Source organism: Phacochoerus africanus, chromosome 5 (genome assembly GCF_016906955.1).
Source record: "Phacochoerus africanus isolate WHEZ1 chromosome 5, ROS_Pafr_v1, whole genome shotgun sequence".
Lineage (NCBI taxonomy): Eukaryota > Metazoa > Chordata > Mammalia > Artiodactyla > Suidae > Phacochoerus > Phacochoerus africanus.
The window spans coordinates 741,960-769,378 of NC_062548.1; the positions used below are offsets into that span (position 1 = coordinate 741,960).

General features: G+C 49.9%; 1 protein-coding gene across 8 annotated transcripts in view; it reads left to right on the forward strand.

Moving 5' to 3' along the window:
* Positions 1 to 27,106, forward strand: part of SUSD3 (sushi domain containing 3) — a 32,426-nt gene extending 5,320 nt beyond the window's left edge. For 5 of the 8 annotated variants that reach the window (XM_047779311.1, XM_047779314.1, XM_047779310.1 and 2 more), the window contains 4 exons: positions 11,994 to 12,182; positions 13,771 to 13,918; positions 14,851 to 15,006; positions 21,926 to 23,125. In XM_047779311.1, the coding sequence (XP_047635267.1) occupies positions 11,996 to 12,182; positions 13,771 to 13,918; positions 14,851 to 15,006; positions 21,926 to 22,136 (702 nt within the window). In that variant the 5' untranslated portion in view covers positions 11,994 to 11,995 and the 3' untranslated portion in view covers positions 22,137 to 23,125. Of the gene's footprint in view, positions 1 to 11,993; positions 12,183 to 13,770; positions 13,919 to 14,850; positions 15,007 to 19,782; positions 20,471 to 21,925; positions 23,126 to 26,898 lie in introns of those variants that run through there. The other 3 variants (XM_047779312.1, XM_047779307.1, XM_047779313.1) reach the window with 3 other exon arrangements.
* The last annotated feature ends 313 nt before the right edge of the window (positions 27,107 to 27,419 follow it).

Here is a 27,419-nt window from a genome sequence, read left to right on the forward strand (position 1 = left end):
GCTCCCTGCAGCCTCAATCTTCTCCCCGAGAGGTTTGGAGAGGTGCCCTCTTCAGGGCTGGAATGAGCCTAGTTCTGTTCTGGAGGAGAGTGTGTGTTCCACAGGTGTGAGCTGACATGCTGTCAGGGGAGTCGCTGGGAGACCTGGGTCTAGACTCTGGCCAAGGTAGCTCTGCACCTGTGCCTGCCTCAGGACACACAGCCAGGGCATGGGCCTCCACATGTGGCTGTCCCAACTGCTGGGGTCTTGGGGGGTCCTACTCTCCATGGAGTACCTGTGTACATATCACCCTTTTAAATTTCTCTTTGAGAAATTCCTCCCGAGGCTTCCTCTTTCCACTTTGGGAAACTGAGACTCAGAACAAGGAAGTAACTGTCCAGTCCCATGGGGACTCAGGCCCTCAGTGGGCTGGTCCAGTGGCCTGCTTCCCCCATCTCCCTCCTGTACCTGCGGTCCACAGCCATGGCTGGTATAAAAGGTAACTTATTTACCTGGCCCCAGCCAGTGAGGTCAGGGTTTGGGGGCCTTGGAGGCTCCATGAAGGGGAACGGGAGGGATGGGCCTGTGGTCCAAGGTTCCAGCTAAAAGATTAACAAGCAGGATTGTTCTCACTCCCGCTGGCCAGGCCGCCTGGGGGAGGCAGGCTGGGAGGACGGGCTGTCTAGTTCAGGCCGTACATCCCTCTGTGTGTTAGGGAGTGGGAGGGAGTAAAGCCTGGGCTGGAGAATTAGATGGGGAGTATTGGGTGCTGACCTGAGGGGTGGGTCTGCTTCTCCACTGTCCAGGGAGCCTGTAGGGTTTGCCTTTGGTTTGTATCTTGTTTGCAACAAATCCATGCCCTTTGCTTTTTCTGTTGTTTATCCTCTTCTTTGAGATTTATTTGTACTTAGTAAAAAAGATGGGGGTCACAAAGGGTGCGGAGAGAAAAATACACCAAAGGTTGAGGGGTGCAGGGACCCAGCCAAAGGAGGGCTGGGGGAGGTACAGCATCCACTGTCTGAGTAGGGCTGCAAGTAGGTGGGACGGGCACCAGGGCTGGGCGGTGCTGGAAGGAAGGGACAGCTGGCAGTGGGGGTAGCCTCCTGCAGGGACCAGGCCTAGGAGGCATGTAAAGTGTCTGTGAGGGTTTTCAGCAAGGGAGGAAGGAGATGGGATTTGCTTCTTAGACACCAAGTGTGGGGAGGGGCTTTTGGGGGGCCAACTAGAAGGTCCAGGGCTCTCCAGGGCTCTGGAGAGGGCAGTAAGAAGTGTGAGCAGAGGCTGGGTTTGCAGTGGTTAGGTCGTGTGGTCACTGGAGCCCACTGGCCCACGTGCCAGCTTTGGTGATTTCTCGGAATTGCCTTGGAAGGTGGGTAGACTGAAGCCCTGGTAGCCTTCAGCACTGTGCCACCTTCCTGTCCCACTGGGGCCACTTGCCACCAGTCCTATAGAAAGGTCTGATGGGGGCACTGCTAGTGTATACCTGGGACCTTCAGCAGGTCTGTGGGCCTTAGTTTCCTCATCTGGAAAATGGGCTCAGCCCTGAGAAGGGAGGCAGGAGATCCTCTTAGAGTTGGGGTGGGGATGGCAAGTTCAGGTGGTCTGGGTGTCATGGTCTCTCAGGGGACTTGGTCAGGGTGTGGGTGTGATGGATGGAGGTGTCCTGAGTTCTGTGGCTTTGGGCTCGAGGGGTAGGAACTAGGTATTGAGCCTCCTTTTCTGGGGCATTCCTGAGCTCCCAGCCTGGGTTCAAGATCTCTCCCAGGTGGTCCCACTCTCCTGTGATCCTAGAGGGCAGGTCTCCCTGTTTTGCAGATTGGTAAATTGAGTCTAAGCAAGGTGAGAACCAGGTTCTGAACTTGAGGCTGGGAGGTGGTGGCACAGAGTCGGACCTGGTGGAGAGGAGGTGGGAGTGTGAGGGGGGTGTCCTAGCTGACCAGGCCCCCCTGGCTCCTCTGCCTTAGCCTCTAAGCTCTCACACTTCTGGGGACTGAGCTTGCCACCTCTCAGAGAGGGGAGGGTTCTGTGAGGTACCCAGTGCAGGGGGGTGCTGTGGGAAAGGCCCCCCCCTTACCAGAGTTATTTCCTCAGACCTTTCATTTTCATTTTCACAAGAAGATCCGTTCAAACAATACAGCAATGCTAGGAGCGGGGGCTCCCTGCCTCTGATAGGGGTGTGAGCCCGTACTGGCTGGCTGGAAATGCAGAGTGTGAGAGCACAGGTCTGGGGAGGAAGGGCACCCCCATGCCGAGTCTCCGGGAAGCTGCTCCTACCCCCAGCCCTGCAGCATACCTAGCTCTAGGCCACTGTGTTTTCACGGGGCCTGTGCTCCAAATTCTCTTTAACCTTCCCCTTAAGACTTCAGTTTGCCAGTCAGGCCTGTTCCCTCTCTGTGGCATCACCCCTTACCCTCCCACGTTGATGAGGCTCCAGGAAGCAGGGCATGCTCTGGGCCTCATGGAGGAGGGGGGTTCATTCTGTCCTTTAAGATGTGTGACCCCTGGGCTGGTGAAACAGCCCACATTGCTGTCTTAGGATGGGCGTCCTTGCCACACCGGAACCCAACCACCTCGCAGGATGTGGCTGTTGGCAGCCGGGCCCTCTCCCCACAGCAGTGGTGGTTTCCTCACTGGGACTGGGACTGGAGCTGCACGTCGTCTCAGTCGGCCCCTACCTGGCTGCCCGCTGCAGCATTTACACTAATCTGGTCACTCAGCTGGTCAGTGTGGTTTGTACCCAGACACGTGTGGCTGCAGAATTGGCCTGCTGCCTCACTTCCTGGAGCCTCTGCTGCCCTCTGTGACTCCCCATGCCAGGGGCCATCCAAGCTGGTAACATAGGATCTGGGTTGGGCCCTGGGTAGGGAGTTGGGTGGCCATGCCCCGGAGCCTGGAAGGCCCACCAGGGCACATCAGGCAGTCAGTTAAATTCAGCAGTGACACTTAAGGATTTCTCCCCACACTTAAAATTTTTTCAAATATATTGCAGAGTTGGAGTTCCTGTTGTGGCTCAGTGGTTAACAAATCCAACTAGGAACTGTGAGGTTGCCGGTTCAATCCCTGGCCTCACTCAGTAGGTTAAGGATCTGATGTTGCCATGAGCTGTGGTGTAGGTTGCAGATGTGGCTCGGATCCCGTGTTGCTGTGGTGTAGACCGGCAGCTACAGCTCCGATTCAGCCCCTAGCCTGGGAACCTCCATATGCCTCAGGTGTGGCCCAAAAAAGAAAAAAAAAATCGCAGAGTTTAAAGACTTCATGACCACACACCCGCAATCCCCACCCCCAGCTCCATCTTACCCCTTAACATGTCACTAGTTCTGCTTCATCACATCATTTTCTCTTTGCCCATCCTTCAGGGGTCTTACTTTTTTGATGAAGTTCTAGTTGTATCTTTAAGGGATGGATCCAAGTTCATCGCTTCCTCCTTTCACGTGCCAGGTGCTGGTGCGGGTGCTGGGCAGACAGCCGCAAGTGCTCCCACTGCTCTCCCCTGTGCTGAACCCCCCCACAGGGGCCTCCCTTCCTGGAGGGCTGCACGGGAAGGTGCTTGGCCATGGAAAAATGGAGAAGTGGCAGCTCTAATTTGGGGACTGGGAAGTGTTTGCTGCCCAGTCACTCTGGGGAAGGCTCCACGTGGCTGCCCTGTGGCTGCCCTGCTGTGTCTACCCAGTTCCAACCCCCAATCCACTTCCCTGGCTGAAAGAACAGCATCTATCCAAGTCCAGCATCCTGAAAAAGGAAAGAGCTTCTTTCAGGGGAGTGCTGATCACAGCTCTCAACTGATAGGTCATTCATTCATTCATGCATGAGTTCTTTCATGCATGTGTTCATTCCTGCTTTGGCACCTGTGGAGACAGAGCATGGTGATTAATTAAGGACCTGTGCTCTGGAGTCACAGTTGGCAGTATCACTGAGTATTGGGTGACCCAAGACCAGTGAGGGTGAGTGTCCAGATTGGGGGCACAGGGTGGGTACCATGTCCTCCGCACCCTGCTTCTCTGAGGCTCCCCACCCCTTCCTGCCTGCAAGGATCTGCCTGTCTCCTGCTGCAGCTGCAGGGCGGAACAGCCTCCCAGGTCCTCCCTGCTGTGCCCTCTGCCCCAGGGGTTTTGTGCCCCTTCCTCTACACCTTTACCAACCTGGTGGGCTGGTCTTTTTGATCCCAACCAAGCTAAGAAACCAAAAGTTGTATCTTAATTTTTAAATTTTCATTTCTTTGAATTGATACATATCCCCTGAATTTTTCCTACAGCTTTATCGAGGTATTATTCACATGCCATACAATTCACACATCTCAAATGCACAGGAGTTCCCATTGTGGCCAAGCAGGTTAAGAACCCTACATAGTCTCCAGAAAGATGCGGGTTTATCCCTGGCCTGGCTCAGCATTGCTGTGACTGAGTCTTAGGCTGGCAGCTGCAGCTCTAATTTAACCTCTAGCCCAGGAACTTCCATGTGCTTCAGGTGTGACCATAAAAAGAAAAAAAATTTTTTTTTTAAATAAAGTGCACAACTTGGAGTTCCCTCTGTGATGTAGTGAGTTAAGAATCTGAATGCAGCAACTTGGGTCTCTGTGGAGGTGCAGATTCGATCCACAGCCCAGTGCAGTGGGTTTAAGCATCCTGTATTTGTCGCAGCTGTGGCTTGGATTCAGTCCCTGGCCCAGGAACTTCCATATGTCATGGGTGTGGCCATAAAAGATAAATGAATAAAGTGTACAACTTGATGGCTTTTAGTATATTCACAGATATGCGCAAACCTCACCGCAGTCAATTTTAGGAGATTTTTATCACCCCAAAAGGAGGCTCCACATCCCTTAGAGGTCACCTCCCAACTACTCCCCCCTCCAGCCCTAGACCACTACTGATGTACTTTCTGTCTGTGTATGCCTGTGCTAGACATTGCATATGAATGGAATCATACAATATGTGGGGTTTTGGTGACTAGTTTCATGGGCTGAGCATCATGTTTTGAAGGTCCATCCATGTTGTAGCATGTATCAGCGCTTCTTTTTTTTTTTTTTTTTGGCTTTTCAGGGCCACACTTGCGGCACATGGAGGTTCCCAGGCTAGGGGTCCAATTGGAGCTACGGCTGCTGGCCTTTGCCACAGCCACAGCAACACAGGATTCAAGCTGCATCTACAACCTATACCAGAGCTCACAGCAACGCTAGGTCCTTAACCACTGAGCAAGGCCAGGGATCGAACCTGTGTCCTCATGGATACCAGTCAGATTTGTTTCTGCTGCGCCAGGACAGGTACTCCACTTCATTTCTTTTTATTTCCAGATAATAGTCCATTGTGTGCATGGACCACATTTTTCTTTATCTAGATTCATCAGGTGATGGACATTTAGGTGGGTTCTACTTTTTTGGCTATTATAGTCCTTCTATGGACATTTGTGTCCAAGTTTTCCTGTGGATGTGTTCTCCTTTCCCTTGGGTACGTGGCCGGGTGGGGCATTGCTGCATCATATGGAAATACTCGCTGTGACTGTTGGAGAAACTGCAAAGTGGCTGCCCCATTTCCATTCCCAGCTGCAGTGTGTGAGGGCTCCAGTTTCTCCACATTCTTGTCTTTTTTTGTTTTTTTTTTTTGTTTGTTTTTTTGAGTTTTTTTAGGGCCACATCTGTGGCATATGGAAGTCCCAAGCTAGGGGTCTAATCAGAGCTGTAGCTGCTGGCCTACACCACAGCCACAGTAACACCAGATCCTTAACCCACTGAGTGAGGCCAGGGATCGAACCTGCAACCTCATGGTTACTAGTTGGGTTCGTTAACCACTGAGCCATGACAGGAACTCCTCCACATTCTTGGTATACCTGTTATCGGGTCTTTGTCATGGTGGATATGAAGGAGTACCTCCCGTGTGAAGCTAAGGATGTTGAGCGTCTTTTCACGTGCTTATTGGTGGCCTTTGGAATGTCTTTAGTGAAATGACTTCATATCTTCTGCCCATTTATAAATCGAGTTGTCTTTTTGTAATTCAGTATAATAATAATTTATACACTCTCTTTTTTCTTGTTAGGTCCACATCTGCGGCATGTGGAAGTTCCCAGGCTAGTGGTAGAATCAGAGCTGTACCTGCTGGCTTGTGCCACAGCCACAGAAATTCCAGATCCAAGTTGCATCTGTGACCTACACCACAGGTCATGGCAACGCCAGAGCTTTAACCCACTAAGCCAGGCAAGGGATAGAATCTGCATCCTCCCAGACATTATGTCAGATTCTTAACTAGCTGAGCCCCAACAGGAACTCCCAATTTATACATTCTTAAAATAATCTCTTATTAGATAGAAGATTTGCAAATATATTCTCCCACTCTGTAGGCTGTCTTTCCCCTTTTCTTTCTTGCCTGCCTGCCTCCTCTCTTTTTTGCCTGCGTCTGCAGCCTACAGAAGTTCCCGGGCCAGGGATCAAACCTAGGGCTATAACCAGAACCACAGCAGTGGCAATGCCAGATTCTTAACCTGCTGAGCTGCAAGGGAACTCCCTTAACCTTCTTGATAGTATCCTTTGAAGCACAAATTTTCTCATTTTAATGAAGTCCAGTTTATCTGTTTCTTTTGTTTGTTTTTTGAGAAGCCATTGCTTAATCCAAGGTCAGGAAGATTTACCCCTATGTTTTCTTCTAAGAGTTTTATAGTTTTCTCTTATATTGAGGTATTTGATTCATTTTAAGTTAATTTTTGTATATGATGTAAGACCGAGGTCCAACTTTCTTCTTTGGCATTGCATGTATTGTTCTCCCAGCACCACTTGTTGAAAAACGATTCTCTTCCCATTGAATTGTCTAGGCACCCTTGTTGCAAATCATTTGACTACATATGTGAGTTTATTTCCGGACTCTCAGCTCTTGGCTTGGCCTGTATGGCTGTCTTTATGCCAGTAGCACCCTGTTTTGATCACCGGAGCTTTGTGGTAAATTTTGAAATAAGGAAGTACGAGTCCTCCAACTTTGTTCTTCTTTTTCAAGATTGTTTTGGATTATTCTAGGTCTTTTGCATTTCCGTATGAAATGTAGGATCCGTTTCTACAAAGGTGGCCACTGGAACTCTGATGGGTTCATGTTGAATCTGTAGATGAACGGAATTGGGATATTGCCATCTTAACCATGTTAAGTCTTCTGACCCATGAGCATGTAATGTATTTCCCTTTATTTGGGTCTTCTTTAATTTCTCTCAACAGTGCTTTGTGGTTTCCCCAGAATTTAAGTTTTACACTTCTTTTGTTAAATTTATTCCTAAGTGATGCTCTTATAAATGGAATTTTACTTTTTTGGCCACACCTGCAGAAGTTTCTTGGCCTGGGATTGGACCTGTGCCACAGCAACCACCCAAGTGGCTGGACTGCAGTGACAACACTGGATCATAAATCCACTGTGCCTCCAGGGAATTCGTGGAATTTCTTTTTGGCCACGCCCACAGCACGTGGAAATTCCTAGGCCAGGGATTGAACCTAAACCATAGCAGTGACAATACCAAATCCTTAAGCACTATGCCACCAGGGAACTCCTGGAATTGTTTTTCTAATTGCTTTTTTTTTTTTTTGTCTTTTTGTCTTTTCTAGGGCTACACCCATGGCATATGGAGGCTCCCAGGCTAGGGGTACAATTGGAAACCTCATGGTTCCTAGTTGGATTCATTAACCACTGAGCCACAGCCAGAACTCCTGCATTTTTAGTTTACTCATTGCTGCTGTACTGAAATACAATGTATTTTTGTGTGTTGCTCTTGTATCCTGCAACCTTGCTGGACTGTTTACTGGTTCCCATAGACTTTTTTAGCAGCTTCCTAGGAGTTTTGAAGATACTTGATCAGGTTATCTAATAGAGAAGTTTTGTTTCTTCCTTTCTGATGTGAATGCTGTTTAATGTTCATAATTAATCGCTCTGCCCCCTGGTTTGGGGCAGTATTTTTGTTTCCTTATTTACCCATCTTTTGGTCATGATTTTTGTCTTATTAAGTGCTATTTATGTAGGAAGTATACTCAGCATGTGTGTTGCAAATACCCACACTCCCTTGTTCTGCTGTTCATTAGGACTCTTAAGCCCTAGGTCAGTCATGTCTTCGGGCACCCTCTCTTATCTGTGGGTGTTGGGCAGGTCAGCCACCTCTCCAAGCTTGGTTCCTTGTGTTAAAATGAAGATAGTAACAATTTTTTCCCTACTCTCTTCTGCGGATGGTTGAGCACTGCACAAGGTCAGGAATTGGGGCCTTTTAGAGTCTGTCAGAATTGCATTGCTGTTGTTAGTGTGACTCGAACATTGGATATCTGCACATGGAAGCCTGAATCCTCCCAGACATGCCATTTACATTACCCAGCACACTTGCACCCCTGCCACCCTCAGTGTGTCATCCAGCCTTGCTATATTCAGTTGCCCCATCTGTAAGGTGGAGATGGACCGCCTTCCTCATGTGGCTGTAATACAGTGAAGCACTTATTAGATGCCCAGTGTTGTTTGTACTGTTCCAGAAGTCAGCCCCCTTTTCCTGGCTAAGTGCGCAAACCCGAAGGGCCCCCTAGACTCACACATCACACCCCACCCCCCAGCATTTCAGCCTGGTGAGGCCCCGCCCAGTATCTGGGTTGGGCAGAGCTTGTGGGTGCACTAAATGTGGCTTGGCCAGCCACAGGCAAGCACCGTCCCTCACTGTCATTGCCCACAGAGAGGGTCTGGGGCAGCCTCAGCCTCCCCGAGGGGAGAAGGCAGAGCTGAGGCCCTATGAACACCCTCACCCAAGGTCAGGCAGGGCCAACGTGGCCATGGAAGGGGTGTCTTGACCTCCCTGAGCCTCACTTTCCTCTGGCGGGGCTGCTTGTGCGTAGACATGGCACGTGTGATCACAGGGTGCGTGGGAGCATGTGTGCAGCCCTCCCCAGTGATAGCCACCATCCTTGGGCTGTCCCACTTGTGCTCTGTCCTTATAGCCCATGTGAAATGGTGTTCCATGCATCCCACAGTGGATCCCCTAAGTGGCTGCTTTCAGGTGGATGTGGATTTTGGAGGCCTCTCCATTCCCCCACGGATGTCCTGGGTACATACTTTGAAAACAGAGCCCTCCAGAGTTTGTTGGCAAATTGGTCGTGGATTGAGAAAAAGCATCCAGGTAGGTTCTAAGTTTGGAGCCAGGAGCAAGTGAAGAATGGAGGACCTGGTGACTGACATCAAGGTTGGAATGGGGGAGGCCAGGTGATGAGCAGGTTGGCCAGTGCAGGAGCCCAGCTGGGTGTGGCAGGCTGAGTGGGCAGCAGGACATCTGTGCCTGGGTGACAGTTCTAGCTGGGGGCATCACGTGGAGGACAAGTGAGGGGGTTTTGCAAGTTGGTGTGCAATAACCGGGTCCTCAGCCTGAGCAATGCAGCCTCTGTCCCAGCCTCCACCATTGCTCCCACCAGGCCCCTGCCCCTGTGAGGCATGGACACTGCTTCTGGTCAATGTTGCCACAGGCCTGGGCCGGACCACCAGCACAACCAGTCACCCCTTTGTTTGGGACTAACCACTTTATGCACTAGTATTACACCGTGCTCAAAAATCAGAAAGTTCCAGGAGTTCCTGTTGTGGCTCAGCAGCAACAAACCCGACTAGTATCTATGAAGACACGGGTTTGATCCCTGGCCTTGCTCAGTGGCTTAAGGATCCGGTGTTGCCATGAGCTATGGTGTAGGTCGCAGATGTGGCTTTGATCTGGCATTACTGTGGCTGTGGTGTAGACTGGCAGCGGCAGCTCCAATTTGACCCCTAGCCTGGGAACTTCCATATGCCGCAGGTGTGGCCCTAAAACTAAAAAAAAAAAAAAAAGTTAGAAAAGCAGAAGGAAGGGAGTTCCCATTGTGGTGCAGTGGAAATGAACCCGACTAGTACCCATGAGGATGCGGGTTCAGTCCCTGGCCTCATTTGGTGGGTTAAGGATCCAGCATTGCCATGAACTGTGGTGTAGGTCCCAGACGCAGCTCGGATCCCTTGTGGCTGTGGCTGTGGCTGTGGCGTAGGCTGGCAGCTGTAGCTCTTATTCAACCCCTGGCCTGGGAACTTTCATGTGCCATGGGTGTGGCCCTAGGGGGAAAAAAAATCAGAAAAGTTACAGAAAAGCCCCTTGCACTCAGGCACCAGGAGGCATGCTCCAGAACATTGGAGCAGCTTCATTCCTTATTCTTGGACACTGGAAACAACTCACACACCCACCACCAGGGAACTGGGAAGCAAACAGGGCCATCCATACAATGGGACTCTGCTCCACTGTAAATATGACGTCTCACACGTGTGTATTGAGAAGGTTGGCCCAGAGCCTCCTTGCCTGGTTCTGAATCTCTGCCCTACAGAGACAGACATCGGGACATCAGGAGGTGACGTAACCATCCTATGCCTCAATTTGCTCCCCTGTCAAGTGAAGAAAATGATGGTTCTCCCCTGGAAGGTGCCTTGTGGACTGATGTGTTAACGCACATAAAACGTTTGGAACGGTGTCCAGCATGCAGTAAACTCTATATATTTGCCCACTATTGTCACTATTACTGTTGTATAAAAATGCTTATGACTGCCACTTTATCTGAAGTGCCTCTCTGTGTCCTTATGTAAGGACATCATTGTAACACTTTAAGACACCATTGCTGCCATTCATGTCACATGTCCTTTGATGAACTCAACCCCACAGCTGCAGATGTAGGTGGTTTCCAACTTCTCTCTCTGTGTACACCTCAGAGACAAATCTGGTATAGAAATCCTGGCAGCAGATACATAACTATTTCCTTTGGCTAAATACTCAGAGGTATACACAATACAAAGCTCTTTATATACTTTATCAAACTCCACCTAGAAATGTTTGGATTGGAGTTCCTGCTGTGGCACCAAGGCGGTGTCTTGGGAGCACCGGGACGCAGTGGGTTAAGGATCTGGTGTTGCTGCAGCTGCTGCTTAGGTCAAGACAGGCTTGGATCTGATCCCTGGCCCAGGAACTCCATATGCCATGGGGTGGCCAAAAGAACGTTTAGATCTGCACCCCCACCAGCAAGACGGAGGGAAGTGGCTCCCAGACCCTTGCTAACTTCACATGTGGTCTTTTTTCCTTTTCCTTTTTGCCAAGTGGAGGAGTAAAAGTTTAGTTCTCATTTGAGTTAGTGTTTCTTCAGCTACAGTGAGGCAGGAATTTTCTCACATCTGTTGGCTACTCATACCTCGTGATGTGCTTATTCACACATTCATCTGTTCTGTTTTACTTGCATGTTCAGCTTTTTTTTGGTTCGTTTTTGGGTTTTTTTAGGGCCATACCTGAGGCATGTGGAAGTTCCCAGGCCGGGGGTTAAATTGGAGCTACAGCTGCTGGCCTACACCACAGCCACAGCCATGTGGGATCCAAGCCACATCTGTGATCTGTACAGCAGATACACGCTGCACTGGATCCTCAACCCACTGAGCAAGGCCAGGGATTGAACCTGCATCCTCATGGGTACTAGTCAGATTCGTTTCTGCCGCACCCATAACAGGAACTCCTGTTCAGCTTTTTTTTTGATGTGTTAAGATCCCTTTATAAATTATGAACCTTTGGCCTATGTTTTCCAAATATCTTTTCCTATTTTTTTTTCATCTGAGTTTGTTTTTCAATTATTATGGAGTAACAAAAGTGTGTATTTTTTCCTTGTCATGAAATCACATCTGTTCACCTCTCTCCCTCCTTCTTCCCCCTTGATTCTGCCTTTGGGGCTACACTTGGATAATTATTGTCTTTTATTATCTTTAGATGTGTGTTTCTTTGATCACCCCCATGAACATCTAGAGTTCACTTAATGTAGGGATCAGCTCCACTTTTGTCCCCAGGCCCCTGGCCATGGGGATGCCACTCCCAGTTGTCTGGGTGGCTGCATGACCTTCTCCAGCGCATTGTGTGGTCACTGGGGCAATGACACCTATCCTAGGCAAGGGCTCCTGCCCAGCCCCTGTCCTCCAGGTCAGGATCCTCATGCTGTCTCTCCTCTCTTCTTTTTTTTTTTAATTTTTTTCTCCTCTCTTCTCTCCTAGGCATGTGTATGCAAGTGCAGTCGCCCTCACAGGGTACCTTCCAAGTACTTCGTGGGGACGGCACTTCTGTGGGAACTGTCATCATGTTCCACTGCCCCTTGGGCCACCAGATGGTGGGGTCGGGCCTCCTCACCTGTGCCTGGAAGGGAAGCATCGCTGAGTGGTCTTCAGGGACCCCCACGTGCAAGAGTGAGGCCCACTCCCCCTGACCCACCCCCAGCTCAGCAGCAATCCTTGGGGCGTGCTGATCTTGTCACGTGGATGGCATGGGTGTCCACAGAGAAGGTGCCATGGACCTCTGTATAGGGTCCTGCTCCCAGTGCTGGTGGTCTCTGGGGCTCCAGGTAGCTCAGGGCAGGTAAAGACTCAAGTTCTAGCAGCTACTCCAGATTCTAGCTCTGCCACCGACTTGGCCTGTCAACTCCAAGAGGTTACTTGTGCTGTCTGAGCTAGCACTTTATCTATTAAGTAGAAAGCTTGTTCATTCATTCATTCCTTCTTTCATACACACATGGCAAATCTTAATAGGATATTCCATGTGGCAAGAATTCTAGAACTGGGGACACCAGGGGCCAGGATGTCTGGGGGAGGAAATGGTTTTCTAGTTATATTTGTTATACAGGGTGTTGAAGAATAATACCCAGCATAGCATTTTCCAAAGAAAGGCTACATATGTTCTATGAATGTGTATTATGCATTGAAAAGGGCTCTATAGTCAATATGGCTCAGAAAAGGCTAAGTTCATAGGCTGCAGGACTTCTTAGAGCCTTTAAAATATTCATTTGGTGGTTGAATCTCTGAGGAAAGTGTTAGGATTAGATTCCGAGAGATAGAAAACTCAAGATAATGGGGGTTACCAAAATAATGGGGGCTATGGGAACTTCCTCTTGTCCATGGCTCTGGGGATGGGGAGAATGGCACCCTGTGGTAGTGACCCAGGCCCTTTCCATGCCATGGCTCTGTTGGGCATGACCTCAACTACATGACAGCAGCAGTAGTTACAGGATTAGTTTCAGGGCAAGAAAGGAAGGAAGTCGCCTAGAGGTTGTCCCACACTCCTCCCCCCTCTTTGCCACTGGCCAGAATATGGTCATGTGACCACAGGTAGCTGCAAAGGAAGCTGTGAGATGTAGTCTTTAGTCTGGATGGCCAGTGTCCAGCTAGGGCAGGGGACTAGGGACTGGGAGGTATGATCAGTGTCCGCTACAGGGGAGAGTATGCAACGTTGTTCAAATTAGGATCCTGGGCCTTGATTTCCCAGAACATCCTTTAGAACCTGAGAGAACTAGTTTTTACCATATTGCTAGTTCTTGATCACATAGCCAATATGTGCCAAAGGTTCTTTGACCCCCAACACTGGCAGTTTCCTTGCTTTTGCACTTTCTTGGAAAGTGACCTGAGAGACACATATGTTCCTGAAGGGTTTCACCAACTTGAGGTATTGTGAAAATAGACCGTGTGCTGTCTGCTGTTCTCTGGTCTCAGGGGCCCAGGCTACAGTGGGCAGGACCCAGGGGCACCATCACTGAACTCCCTGTCAGAGCTTCCCCCAGTGCACCACCAAAAACTCCTCTACACCCTCCAAAATCCTGTTCAAACACCCCCTTCTTGAGGGGTCACTCTTACCTGAGAGCCCCACCCTACAACTGTTGCACAGACCTTCACCTCCATTGCCAGTGCCTCCCACCTCCCCGATGGAACCAGGCTGGCTGAGGCCAGGCTGGGCCACTGGTCTGGGCAAGCTGTGCCCAAGTACTGGTGTTTGTCTCCCTCACAGCTATACCACCCTATGAGACCTTTGGCTTCAGGGTGGCCGTGATCTCCTCCATCGTCAGCTGTGCCATCATCCTGCTCATGTCCATGGCCTTCCTCACCTGCTGCCTCATGAAGTGTGTGAAGAAGAGTGAGCAGCAGCGGTCAGACAGGTACAGTGGCCCAGCACTGCCAAGGGGCATCTTCTGTAGGCATCCCAGGCCTCCTGGGCGCATCAGGGAGCAGGGCTGCGGGGAGCTTGCATCTTGCTGTTCACAGAGCAGCAAGGGCATGGAGGACTGTGGCTCATTGGCTTGGTGTTTCACAAGACAGGCGGTGAGTACCTGGGAGATTGTCTTGGTCTGCAGCCTGAGTGTACACAGTGTGTACTCTGCTGTGTGGGGGGCATGCAGGATGGACACACAACCCCGTAACTATGGCCTGCACCTGGGGTCTGGCCTCTACTTTGCTTCACTGAAACTTATCCACCATTTTCATTTTATTTCTTTCTTCTTTTCTTTCTGTTTGTTTGTGCTTTTCAGCAACGCTAGATCCTGAGCCACAGTAGGAATATCCCCCTCCCCTCCACCTTTGTTTAATACACTTTTTTTTCCCTTCTTCTTCTTCTGTTTATTTTTTCGCAGGGGGTTGCGGGGGCGGGGGGCTGCATCGGTGACATATGGAAGTTCCCAGGTCAGGGATCAAACTTGAGCCACAGTAGTGACAACGCTGAATCCCCACCCACTAGGCCACCAGGGAACTCCAACGTATCCTCCTTTTTTGGTATTTTTTAATTGTGGTAAGACACTTACTACATCCAAATTTCCATTTTAACCATCTTTAAGTGCACAATTCAGGGGAATTCGTTACACACACAACATTGTGCTGCCATCAGCTCAATTCATCTCCAGAACTTTCCACCACCTGTCTTTGTAAGTAGAGTTTTCCTGGTATTGATTCATCACCCATGACTGCTTTTTCCCTACAGCAGCAGAGCTGAGTCATTGCGACAGGAGCTGTATGGCCCTAAAATACTCACCACAGAGGCTTGCAGGTGGTGTCCTGGGCACACACATCTGAATGTCCTTCCCCCGTCTCTCTGCAGGGCAGCCCAGCTGTGGCTCCAGTTGAGAGGCGAGGACTTGGAGACAGTACAGGCCCCCTACCTTGGCCTCAAGGGCCTCAACAACAACAACAGCAGCAGCAGTGGGGATCCCAGAGTCCAGCCCATCCATGGGCACGACAACCACAGCTTTACCACGTGAGCATGGGCAGGGCAAGGGGGCGGTGGGACAGTGGCGAGGGCGGGACCTGACTTGGCCAGAGAACCTGGACCCCATGGGCATCCACTGTCCCCACACACTGGGAGCCTAGGCTCACCAGGGCTTCAACCTCCACCCCCAAGGCAAGGGCCAGTGACCTTCCAGCACCTGTGCCCAGAGCTGCCTCCGACCCCATGTCTATCTTGTTCACCCCATGTCCAGAGAAGGAAGCTTCTAGACATGGGTATTTCTCTCTCCAGGACCCAGCAGGGCTCCATGGTGCCCTGACAACCTGCTGGCTCCTCCCATCCCCCTCCCTGCTCCTCAGTTTCTGTCTCTCTTTCAACACATACACACGCCCACACACACTCACACACACTTTTTTTCCTAAACCAATACAAGGACATTTCTTCCATATGTATATATATATTTTTTGTTTGTTTTTGTTTTTTTAGGGCCACACTCACGGCATATAGAGGTTCCCAGGCTAGGGGTCTAATTGGAGCTACAGTTACCGGCCTACTCCGCAGCCACAGCAATGCCGGATCCCAGCCACATCTGCAATCTACACCACAGCTCACAGCAACACCGGATCCTTAACCCACTAAGTGAGGCCAGAGATTGGACCCGAAATCTCATGGTTCCTAGTCAGATTCATGTCTGCTGCACTACAACAGGAACTCCTTTTCCATACATTTTTTTGATGCAAGGAGTCTTCTCTAAGCTGAACAAGGACTGCAGTTAGAACATCTCCTAAGAGTTCCTGTTGTGGCTCAGTGGGTTACAAACCTGACTAGTACCCATGAGGATGCCGGTTTGATCCCTGGCCTCACTCAGGGAGTTGAGGATCTGGCATTGCTGTGAGCAGTGGTGTGGGTCACAGATGCAGCTCGGATCCTGTGTTGCCGTGGCTGTGGGTAGCCATTTTGACCCCTAGCCTGGGAATTTCCATATATGGCCCTAAAAAAAAAAAGCAAAAGAAAAGAACATCTCCCAATGTTGCCAGCTTTGAGTGAGCACCCTCTGGCCTAAGATCACAGGGCTGCCTGGTCTCTGGGCTTCTTAAATGGGACAGGATATTTATCTTCGGTGGTGCTGCTTTTTGTGGGCCCCAGGCTAGTGGTCTTCTACAGACACTATGTTCTGGACTGTCTGGCGGCCCCTTGTGACTGCACTTGGGCAGCATTCCTGGAGCGGGTGCCCCATAGGTGGTGCTGGTACAAATCACAGACATGGGTCAGGCTGTCCCCCTCTGGGCACAAGGACGGCATGTTATTGGCTGAGATGAGTCCATTGTCAGGTAACAAAAAAGTGATTCTGTGGAGTTCCCATTGCGGCACAGTGGAAACGAATCCGACTAGGAACCATGAGGTTGCGGGTTCGATCCCTGGCCTTGCTCAGTGGGTTAAGGATCCAGCGTTGCCATAAGCTATGGTGTAGGCTGGCAGCTACAGCTCCGATTAGACCCCTGGTTTGGGAACCTCCATATGCCCCAAAAAGACAAAAAAACAAAAACAAAAAACAAAGAAGCGACTCTGCTAAGGGTCACTCTGCTGCCCCCATGACCTCTGACCTGTGGCTTTAGTGTCCAGGGATGATCCAGTCAGTCAGTTTTGACCCTGGGAGTTATGGAATAATGATTTTAATTCTATTACCATCCTGTCCTTCCTCCTATGGGGAGTGAAGTTCTGGTTTTTCCTTCAATTTTGTTTTGTGATTGTCTCAGTATCACTCTGAATTCATGGGTATTCTTGCCTAAAACCTTATTATGGGGAAATTTCAGGAATACATAGAAACAGAGAGAATAGTGTAGTAACAGGTCTCCCCATCTGCCATCCTCCGCAGTCGCGTCCTCCCATGTCATCTGGACCCCTGTTTCCCATGAGCTCCTGTCCATCCTTGGTGGGGGCTCTGCTGTGCTGCCTCATGATCTTGCCTTTGTTCTCTGAGGGCCTCCTTCCTCCCACAAAGTGTTCCAGCCCATTTGGAGGTTCCTCTGTCCCCCCAGGGGGCTGAGCAGAGGTGGCCTGCCCATTTCCTCAGCCCGCCCCCCAGGAGCTTCCAGGGAGCCAGGTGCTGCCCCCAGTCTGACGCCGCACTGTGTGCTGACTGTGCCTCAGTGTCCTCCCTTGTGCAGTGAGAACCATGGAGTGCCTGCCACCCAGCCCTGTGGAGTCAGTGATCTGGACCTGGCCCGGGGTACGGGTTCAGTGAGTGCCAGCCATTGTTATCCATTCTCCTCTTGTTCCCGGTGAGCATGGGAGGAAACCGAGGCTCCGGAGATGGCAGGTGTCTGTCTGATCCCATGTCCACACTCAGCATGCTGGGCCTGGCTGACTCTGGGAGCGGCCAGGCCATCAGGAAGGAGCTGACTCCTCCATCCCTCTCTGAGCTGTGCGTGCACCTTAGGCCACGGCAGAAATGCTGCCTCAAGCCCTTTCCACCTAACTTGACTCGTCGTTGTGTTGCCTTGGTTGTCCATTTGCTCCAAATTACTTCAACTGCTGTGCTCAGGTTCATATGTGCCTGTGCTTAGAGCTGGTTTGGGGGCTTTTTTTTCTTTCCAAAGATGACATTTTGGGCCGATCTTAGGAACGAACGGCCTGTTTAGGCCAAATTGTCCATATATATTTAGTACCAAATTTTTTCTCCAGCAATCTGGCACTAGTTAAACCATTTTTACAGCCATGCTACATCAAGTGTTAATGATTTGTTTTCTTTTCCTTTTAGGGCTGCAGGTCCAACATATGGAAGTTCCCAGGATGGGGGTCAAATCAGAGCTGCAACTGCGGCCCACACCACAGCCACAGCAATGCCTGATCCAAGCTGCATCAGCCACATATATGCCACAGCTCACAGCAGTGTGGGATCTTCAACCCACTGGGTAGGGCCAGGGATTGAACTCGAATCTTTATGAACACTAGTCAGGTTTATTTCCACTGAGGCATGACAGGAACTCCAGTGATTTGTTTTCAATAGCTCACTTAGCAGGTATGAGTTACCAAGGTGATTCTCATCAGCATTTCATTGGTCAACATTGAGAAGAAGTGTTTCCTCCATACCTTTGCTTGCCAGTTGCAGTGCTGGTTTTAGTCATTTTCAGTTTGCTCTGCTGAATCACCTGCTGATGCTTCTTCACATCAACACCAGAAGCTCTGTGTACACTGTCGAAGAGATTCTTACCTGTTTATTGGCTGCAAGCACTTTTCTTTTGGCTTCAGTTATGTTGGGGTTGTCTCCTTTTCACAAGTCATGTTTCCCTGGTGGGTTTCAAATCTTCTCCACTGCCCCCTGCCCTGTGGCGGCCCCTCCCCATTAGAGACCTGTGACATATTGTCTTGTGTCTTAGTTGAGAAGAGTCCCAGTGAGTTAGGGAAGGAATTGTGGCCTCTTGGGAGGTGCCATCCTAGGCTAGGTGCAGGTACCCGTTCTTCTACTGCTGGGTGGCAAAATCTGCAATAGGGCAAGTTTTGCCCCCTTGGCCTCATTTTTATTTCATATATGCTTCCCAGGACTCACTTTGTATGGAGGTGTGTTGTAAGCTCTTCCAAATATTACCTGTTCTAACCTTAGGAGTGGGCACTATTTTTATCCCATTTTAAGAAAACTGTCCAGGACTTCCTATTGTGGCTCAGCAGGTTAAGGATCAAACTAGTATCCACGAGTATGCAGGTTTGATCCCTGGTCTTGCTCAGTGGGCTAAGGATTGATTAATAATTAATTGGTTCATTCACTTATTCATTGAAGCAGCAGATAACTTCTTAATTTCTACTGCTCCCTAGAGCTTTTCTGAGCATTAGGTGTGGGTGGGAACAGAGATCTGGGAAAGCTTCCTGGAAGAGGTGATGCCTGCAGTGAGCAGACTGGGGGAACCTGCATTGGAGGGGAAGGAGAGAGACAGTGTCTTAAGGGGAGGGAGCAGCCGGGCAGCCTCAGGAAGCAGAGGCCAGTGTAAGTGGGAGATAGGAGCAGGGCCAGGTGGGGCCAGGGTCTGCTCAGCCTGGAGAATGAGTTAGTTTGTGGCTCAAGTGCTAAGGGAGGCCACAAAGGAACTGAAGATATAGAAGGTGGGATATCGAGAGTTCCCATTGTGACTCAGTGGGTTAAGAATCTGACTAGTATCTATGAGAATTCAGGTAATTGATCCCTGGCCTTGCTCAGTGGGTTAAGGATCCAGCATTGCTGCAGGCTATTGTGTAGCGGCTGATGTGACTTGGATCTGGCGTTGCTGTGGCTATGGTGTAGGCCAGCAACTGCAGCTCCAGCTCCAGCTCCAATTTGACCCCTGGCCTGGGAACTTCCATTTGTGGCAGATACGGCCCTAACAAGGAAAAATAAAAAAAGAAGGTGGGAGACCTGGTCCCAGGCTGCCAGGGGAGAGCCAGACAAGAGTGAGAGTGTCCTCCAGAATTTCATGGGGTCTCAGTGTCCCTTCTCTGCCTGGGCATCCTGGGCTGCATCGTTTATGCTCATCCTGAACAAGCCCCTTCCTCTCCAAAGCCCCAGGAAGCCCCATCCAACCCTTGCAGGTGGGTGTGCTACTCCTTGGGTCTCCCTCCAACAAGTAAGGGGCCTGAAGCCCAAGGAGAGGCACCAATGGAGGGGCCTCCTGGGTGCAAGGCAGCTCTGGCCAGAGGAAATGGGGCTCCTCACCTCAGGGCACAGTCTATCCCAGGCCCACTGAAGCCAGGGCCCAGGCACCCAGCTTAGGGGCAGAATAGGGATTCAGTGGGGTCTCCACTCTTCCCCCAAGCTCACACCTCCTCTCCCTGCAGAGACCTCGGCGAGGGCACCAGAGGTCTGGCCAACATGGCCCGAGGCATGGACAAGGACCCCTGGACCCTCAGTGGCCCCACCAGCTCACCCCATGCCCAGGTGATGGTGCACACAGCAACCGCAGGGCAGACCCCGCCTGCCCCCACCATGGGAGTGCTTAGATAGCCTGCAGCCTATGTCCTGGGGTGACAAAGGCAGAGGCCAGAACCTGCCCTCCACACCAAGAGGGCCAGCGGACCCCACCAGCCGGCGACTTGCATCTCAACATGTGTCCAGTTCAAGATTGGTCAGTGAAATCAGCTTCCTAGTTTAGGGATCTCTCAGGGCATTAAGCTGGGGACCCTAACAGGGGGTGTCCTGTCCTAGGGGATCCCAGCTGTGGCAGTTTTTATAGATAGGCTTCCTTGAAACCACTACTGAGTTCCCAGAACCAGCTGCGGGCTCCCTCTAGCCAGGCTCCTTTGAAGAGACTGGGGGACACTTTAAGCACACGTAGTTTTGCATAGCAGAGTGGGGATGTGGCAGCAGGTGACAGTGGCAGCAGGTGACAGTCACAGCTGGCCGCCTTGTGTGTTCCCTCATAGGGCGTGCTGCCTATAAGCAGGGACCCAGATGAGGCCCTGCATCCATTATCTGTAAAGTTGTGGGAAGGGGTATGAAATAAACAATTCTGTGAAAAAGTAAAAATCACTGTCTTTGAATTTCAATCCCTGCATAACAAAACCTCAAATGAAGTGGCACAAAACCTTGTTACAGCTCGGGGTTCCAGGTTTGCTGGGGAGTCCCTCCCATGTGGTTGAGGTCACCTGGTAGCACGCACTGGCTCATGTCGAAGGCTGGCTGGGTTGCTGCCAGGTGTCAGGAGAGACCTCGTGGGGTGGTGGCCACCTCAGGTGGCCTGGGCTACCTCACATCCAGGCAACTGGTTTCCACAGTGAGAATCCCCAGTACAAATCTTACCTTTCTGGGCCTTAGAAGTCACCCTGGGTCACTGCTGCTGTATCCCAGGGTTAGCAGTTGGATGACACTTCCCTCCTGGGCCAGTTGAGAGAGATTTGCTGTGTGAACTGTCTGACCATTGAGGACCCTCAGTGAGGTTTGCCCTCTGACCTTTCCTGCTTCCTGGAGGCCTTGCAGCCACATTGGGGCCATGAGGAAGAGAGCCTGACAGAGAAGAGCAGGTGTTCTTGAAGGAGGTTGTGCTACCCCCTGAACCCCCTGACCTTAGGCCACATGGCTCACTCCCACACCTGCCTTCTTAGCTCAAGAAATAGTAACCACTGTGGTTACATCATGCGGGATGGGTGAGATTGTGCTGCTGAAACAAACAACCCCTATCTGAGTCAGCTCACGCTTCCATAGCAAATACCACAGGCTGGGTGGCTTAAAATACAGAGATTCATGTCAGTTCTAGAGGCTGGAAGTCCTAGATCAAAGTGATGGCTGCCGTGTTTTCTGGGAAGCACTCTGACTGACTGGCTTGCAGGTGGCCACCTTCTCACTGTGTCCTCACTGGGCTTTTTTTTTTTTTTTTGTCTTTTTGCCATTTCTTAAGCTGCTCCTGCAGCATATGGAGGTTCCCAGTTTAGGGGTCGAATCGGAGCTGTAGCTGCCAGCCTATGCCAGAGCCACAGCACCGCAAGATCTGAGCCACGTCTGCGACCTACACCACAGCTCACGGCAATGCCGGATCCTTAACCCACTGAGCAAGGCCAGGGATCAAACCCGAAACCTCATGGTTCCTAGTCAGATTCACTAACCACAGAGCCATGACGGGAACTCCACGCAATGGGCTTTTCTGGGAGCACGTACAGAGTGCTCTCTGGTGTCTCTTAGGGGGATGCAAATCCCATGGGATCAGAACCCCACCATTAGGACCTCATTTTACCCTAATTACCTCCTGAAGACTCACCTGCGGGGACAAGCCACACTGGGAGTTAAGGCTTCAAGATGTGGATTGAGGGAGGGGAATAAACATTGAGTCCACGACAACCCCCTAAGGCTCGGGGCTCAAGCAACCTCGTGTATTTCTTGCTCACGCTGTGTGTCCAGTGCAATCAGCAGGGGCTCTGCTCAGTGGGGCAGTAGGGCCTTGGCCTGGTGGAGAAGCCCCTTTCCAACTCTCACCTCCACGGTCTCCAGGGATGCTGGAATCTCCTCCACCAGCAATGCAATGCTCCGGCCTGAAAGAGACACCCCTCGCTTCTATGCACGACACATCCACCACACTGACCTCAGAGGCCAGGAGGGGGGCTCTCCTGGGTGTGCAGAAGAAGAGGGAGCAGCCAGGCATGAGCAACACCAGGACCACCATGTCATCCTGCATCCACTCTTTCACATACAGTGCTGGTGAGACCCATGGTTTTCAGTTGCTGTAGAGCTGAGTTATCAGAGAAACACCAGTCAGCCATAAGTACGGGAGTAGCGCCATTCTTGTCCCTAGAAGTGGCTGTGCAAGATCAGGCTAGGATGTCACAAAGAAGACTTCCTCACCCAGCAGATGGGAAAAAAAGTGTGTCTCATGTGTTGATTCCTCAACAATTTGGTTATCTCTGTGCTCCATTTATCATAGCAGGATAGTGACTCATCCTGAAACTCGGTGGCTTTACACTGCAGCTGCCAGGTTGTCATCTCTTCTGGTTCTGTGGGTTCTTGCCTCCCCTGTGGCTATGGTTAGCGAGTGTCAGCAAGCGTCTAGGGCTGGAATCTTCCAGACGTGTCCACCCACACAGGTAGCAGTTGACACTAGTTGTCTGGGACCTCAGCTGGGGCTCTAGGTAGAAACGCCACACGTGGCATCCTTCGGCATGGTGACTGGGCTTCAAGGGTGGGGTGTCCCAGAAACCTGAACTGGGGTTTTTGTTCCCTAAGGCCTGGTCCCAGACGATTGACCAGGCAGATTTAGATGTGCTCATGCCTGATGAACTCAGTGGTCCAGAGAAAAACTCTTCATTCTACCTCCCTCCCTCCCCGCTCCCCAGGCCAAAAACTCAAAGGCTACTTTCTCTCAGACCCCATATCCAATCCTGCAGCCATCCTTTTGGTTCAACCTAAAAATTCAACTGGAAAACACCCTATCTCTTTACTCCACAAGCCCTGCTCTGCTTCCATCTCGCCTGGACTATTCCAGTAAACTCCTGGCCTCCCCTGCCCTGCCTTGGGTCCCCCTGCCTCCATTCAAACCCCTACCCATCCTGCCTAGGGTCAACAGCTACCAGAGAATTACTTTTCTAAGTTTTTGTTTGTTTGTTTGTTGCCTTTTAAGGCTACACTTACCACATATGGAGTTTCAACCCCCAGGCTAGGGGTCGAATTGGAGCTGCAGAGGCCGGCCTACACCACAGCCACAGCAACACAGGAATCTGAACCACATCTGCAACCTACACCAGAGCTTGTGACAATGCTGGATTCTTCACCCACCGAGCGAGGCCAGGGATCAAAGCCACATCTTCATGGATCCTTGTTGGTTTCTTAACCCACTGAGCCAGAACGGGAACCCCTTTTTAAGTTTTAATTGTGGTGAAATATACATAACCTAAAGCTTACTATCTGAACCATGTTTATTAAGTGTGAATTTCAGTGGCATTAAGAAACACATTCACACTGTTGTGCTACTGTCACCACCATCCATACTCAGAAAATTTTCATCTTCCCAAACAGAAAATCTGTCCCCTTTAAACACTATCTTCTCCTTGCTCTCCCGCAGCCCTGGCACCCATCATTCCTCTCTGTCTCTATAAATTTGAACACTCTAGGGACCACATATAAGTGGGAATCACACATATTTGTCCTTTTGTAGCTAGCTTACTTCACTCAGTCTTTTGTGTTCTGAGCACCTGATGTAGGGAGTTCCCCACACATCCAACAAGCAATTCTCCAGACACCAGCTGGGTAGTCTGCAAGTCAACTCAATCCTGACATCATCTACCCAGAGGCAGCATCATATTTCACAGATTAAGGGCTCAGTCCTACAAGACTGTTCCCCTCTTTTTGTTGTTGTTGTTGTTGTTGTTGCCTTTTCTAAGGCTGCTCCTGAGGGATATGGAGGTTCCCGGGCTAGGGGTCTAATCAGAGCTGTAGCCGCCAGCCTACACCAGAGCCAGAGCAATGTGGGATCCGAGCCGCGTCTTCAACCTACACCACAGCTCACGGCAATGCTGGATCCTTAACCCACTGAGCAAGGCCAGGGATCGAACCTGCAACCTCATGGTTCCTAGTCAGATTCGTTGACTACTGAGCCACGACGGGAACTCCCTGTTCCCCTCTTAAGGTGCCAATCACTGAGTTTCTGTTGTGGCTCAGCAGGTTAAGAATCCACTTAGTATTCATGAGGATGCAGGTTCAATCCCTGGCCTCCATCAGTGGGTTAAGGATCCAGTGTTGCCTCAAGCTGTGTTGTAGGTCGCAAACACGGCTTGGATCCTATGTCACTGTGGCTGTGGTGTAGGCTGGCAGTTATAGCTCTGATTTGATGCCTAGCCTGGGAACATCCATTTGCCACAAGTGTGGCCCTAAAAAAAAGAAAGAAAAAAAAGGGGGAAAAAAAATGCCAATCACAAGTCTAGGCTGTCACCTGTGCTTCTGACCATCTGGTCACAGTTCAGAGTTTCCAAAGACCACCCCCTCCTTGGGTTAAATTAATTTGCTAGAGGAGCTCATAGAACCCAGATAAACATTTTACTTAGTAGTTTACTGATTTATTAGAAAAGGATAGGAGTTCCCGTTGTGGCTCAGTGGTTAACAAATCCGACTAAGAACCATGAGGTTGTGGGTTCGATCCCTGGCCTGCTCAGTGGGTTAAGGATCTGGCATTGCCATGAGCTGTGGTGTAGGTCACAGACGCGGCTCGGATCCCGAGTTGCTGTGGCTGTGGTGTAGGCCGGTGGCTACAGCTTCAATTAGACCCCTAGCCTGGGAACCTCCATATGCCACGGGAGTGGCCCTAGAAAAGGCAAAAAAGACAAAAAAAGAAAAGAAAAGAAAGAAAAGGATATAATTCAGGAACAACCAGATGGAAGCGAGGCAAAGGGCAAGACGTAGGGGAGATGAAGAGCTTTAGTCCCTCTCCCCACTCCTCTATGCATTTACCAACCTGGAAGGTTTCTGAACTCTTGTCATTTTTAGGTTTTTATGAGGCTTCATTACACAGGCAAGATTGATTAAATCATCGGCCATTGGTGATTGATTCTACCACAGCCTCTCTGCCAGCACAAGTAAGAGGGTGGGACTGATTATTCCAACCGTATAATCAGAGAGTTGGTAGCTGTAGCTCCAATTCAACCCCTAACCCGGGAACTTCCATATGCTGCACCTGAGGCCCTAAAAAAAAAAAAAAAAAAAAAAAGGGATCAGATCTCCAGGCCCTCCCCTCAGCTCATAACTCTCATATTGTCAGCTTCCAGCTACCTGGACCCAGTGTAACCTGCCTGTCACTGCCTGACCACACCCTTCTGTTGGAAACAATCATTTATTATCTCTCACAGTTTCAGGTGAGGCTTGGCAGGGTGGCTCTGGCCCTGGGTCTCTCTTGAGGCTGCAGTCAGATATCAGCCAGGGCTTCACCTGAAGACATGACTAGAGCCAGGGATCCACTTCCAAGTGACTCACTCCCTCATGACAATCTTCCTTGAAGCCCAGCTCCTCTCCACACTCCTCAGCACTGCTTGGGCATCCTCACGACATTGCAGCTGGCTCCCCAAGAGAGTGACCCAGGAGAGAAAGGCAGAAGCCACAGAAGTCACACACCATCACCTCTGCCGCATTGCACCAGTCAGAAGACTAGCCTGACTTGCCGTGGAGAAGACTGAAGAGAGGTGTGACCCAGGATGCTCTAAGGAGCTTTTTTTTTTTTTTTTTTTTGTCTTTTGTTTTTTTAGGGCCACACCTGCAGCATATGGAAGTTCCCAGGCTAGGGGTTGAATCAGAGCTGCAGCTGCTGGCCTACGCCACAGCCACAGCAACACAGGATCTGAGCTGCGACAGAGACCTACATCAGAGCTCACAGCAATGCCAGATCTACGTGAGGCCAGGGATCACATCCTAATCCTCATGGATACTAATTGGTTTCTTAACTGCTGAACCACAACGGGAACTTCTGTAAGCAGCTCTTTTACCCCTTTCCTATTTGTTCATCCCTGTTTTCCTCAGACCCTAAACATAAAGATGAGATCACTAGACAACATTTAACCTGGCTCCTGATTTTTGCTTTACTGAATATATGCAGTGCCTTGCCAGACCTATTGATGACTTTTCTCAGATTAAAAGGAGTAAGAACGAAGAACTAAGTAGTTAAAGAATGGCTGACTCCTTTCTATCCCAGCTTCCCCTTAGTAAATTTTCAGGTGGATCCCACAGGTACAGGCAGATCACTCAGGCAAGAGAGCATCCCACTGTGAAAACACCTCTGACTCAAACCCAACCTAAACCCAGACTGGAACTTGAAGCCATGCTTTTTAATTTGAATCACTCACCTGGTGTCTGGACTAACTGAGGCTTAAGTCCTTTGAGTCTTAACACAGAAGGAATTTAGTGAGAGACAAAGTGATAGACAAGAAGTAGATTTTTTTAAATAGGACAATTGTGAGAGATACAAGCAGGCAGGCAAGGAGGCTCTGCCCTGAGGATTAGGTGGGCTGCATTTTTATAATCCAAGGAAAGTGGGGAGGAGAAAAGACCGCCTTCTTCCTTGGGTTTGCATCACTACCTCCTCCTTCATATTGGGTAGGAGAGTATTTGACCCTATGAGGTCAAACTAAGACTGTCAAGCTGTTTATGCAAATCAACAGAAGGGGGGTAAAATATGCTAAAATATGTTGAATCACCTCAGGTTTCCAAATAATGAGGGTCTTTGGAATGTCATCTTTCCCTTAAATTCCTGTCCTTGGTTTTAAGGATCATTGTCTTGCTGACCTTGAACGCAGACCTCATTTTATCTTTCACTTAAGGACCTGCAGCATACCTCATGCTTTTATTTATGGTTTTACAGTTAAGCAAGCCAGCTTCATTCCAAGATGTTCTTCCAAAATTTCCTAGGTTTCCCTCTTTATCTAAGGTCCCCTACTGGGACTTCTACAGCTACCTGTGTAACAATCCTACTCTCTCTCTATCAATTGCAGGCAGACCATACAAGCCAAAGAGAGTCCAAACGAAGATCAGAAGTCAGCACACAATGGAAAAATCTGACCTCCTACCTTAATGATTAACTGCAATTTTTTCTGCCTATTTCACTTTAAAAATTGTCATGGCTGAGCAGAATCTTCTCCAGACAAGAGTCTTCCTTCTCTCCAGATTGCTGGCTTTTTTGAGTAAAGCACCTTTCCTTTGAGAAATAAAATATTTCTGCCAACCAAAAATGTCACAGTCACCAGCCATTACAGTGCTGACTAAAAAAAAAAAAAAAAATCTGAAAGTTGAGAGTTAAGCTTTATTTGGAGTGAAATTAGGACATAAACCCAGGAGACAGCATCTCAGGTAGCCCTGTGAAACCAGAGGAGGCAAGCTACATATATGAGTTTTTCCAACAAAGGGGAGGTAGTGGGAACAAAGATTTGCAGATAACCAGATTTACAGAAGATTTACAGAAAACCCATTTCTTTTTACCCTTTTTTTTTCTTTTCAGGGCCACACCCAAGGCTTA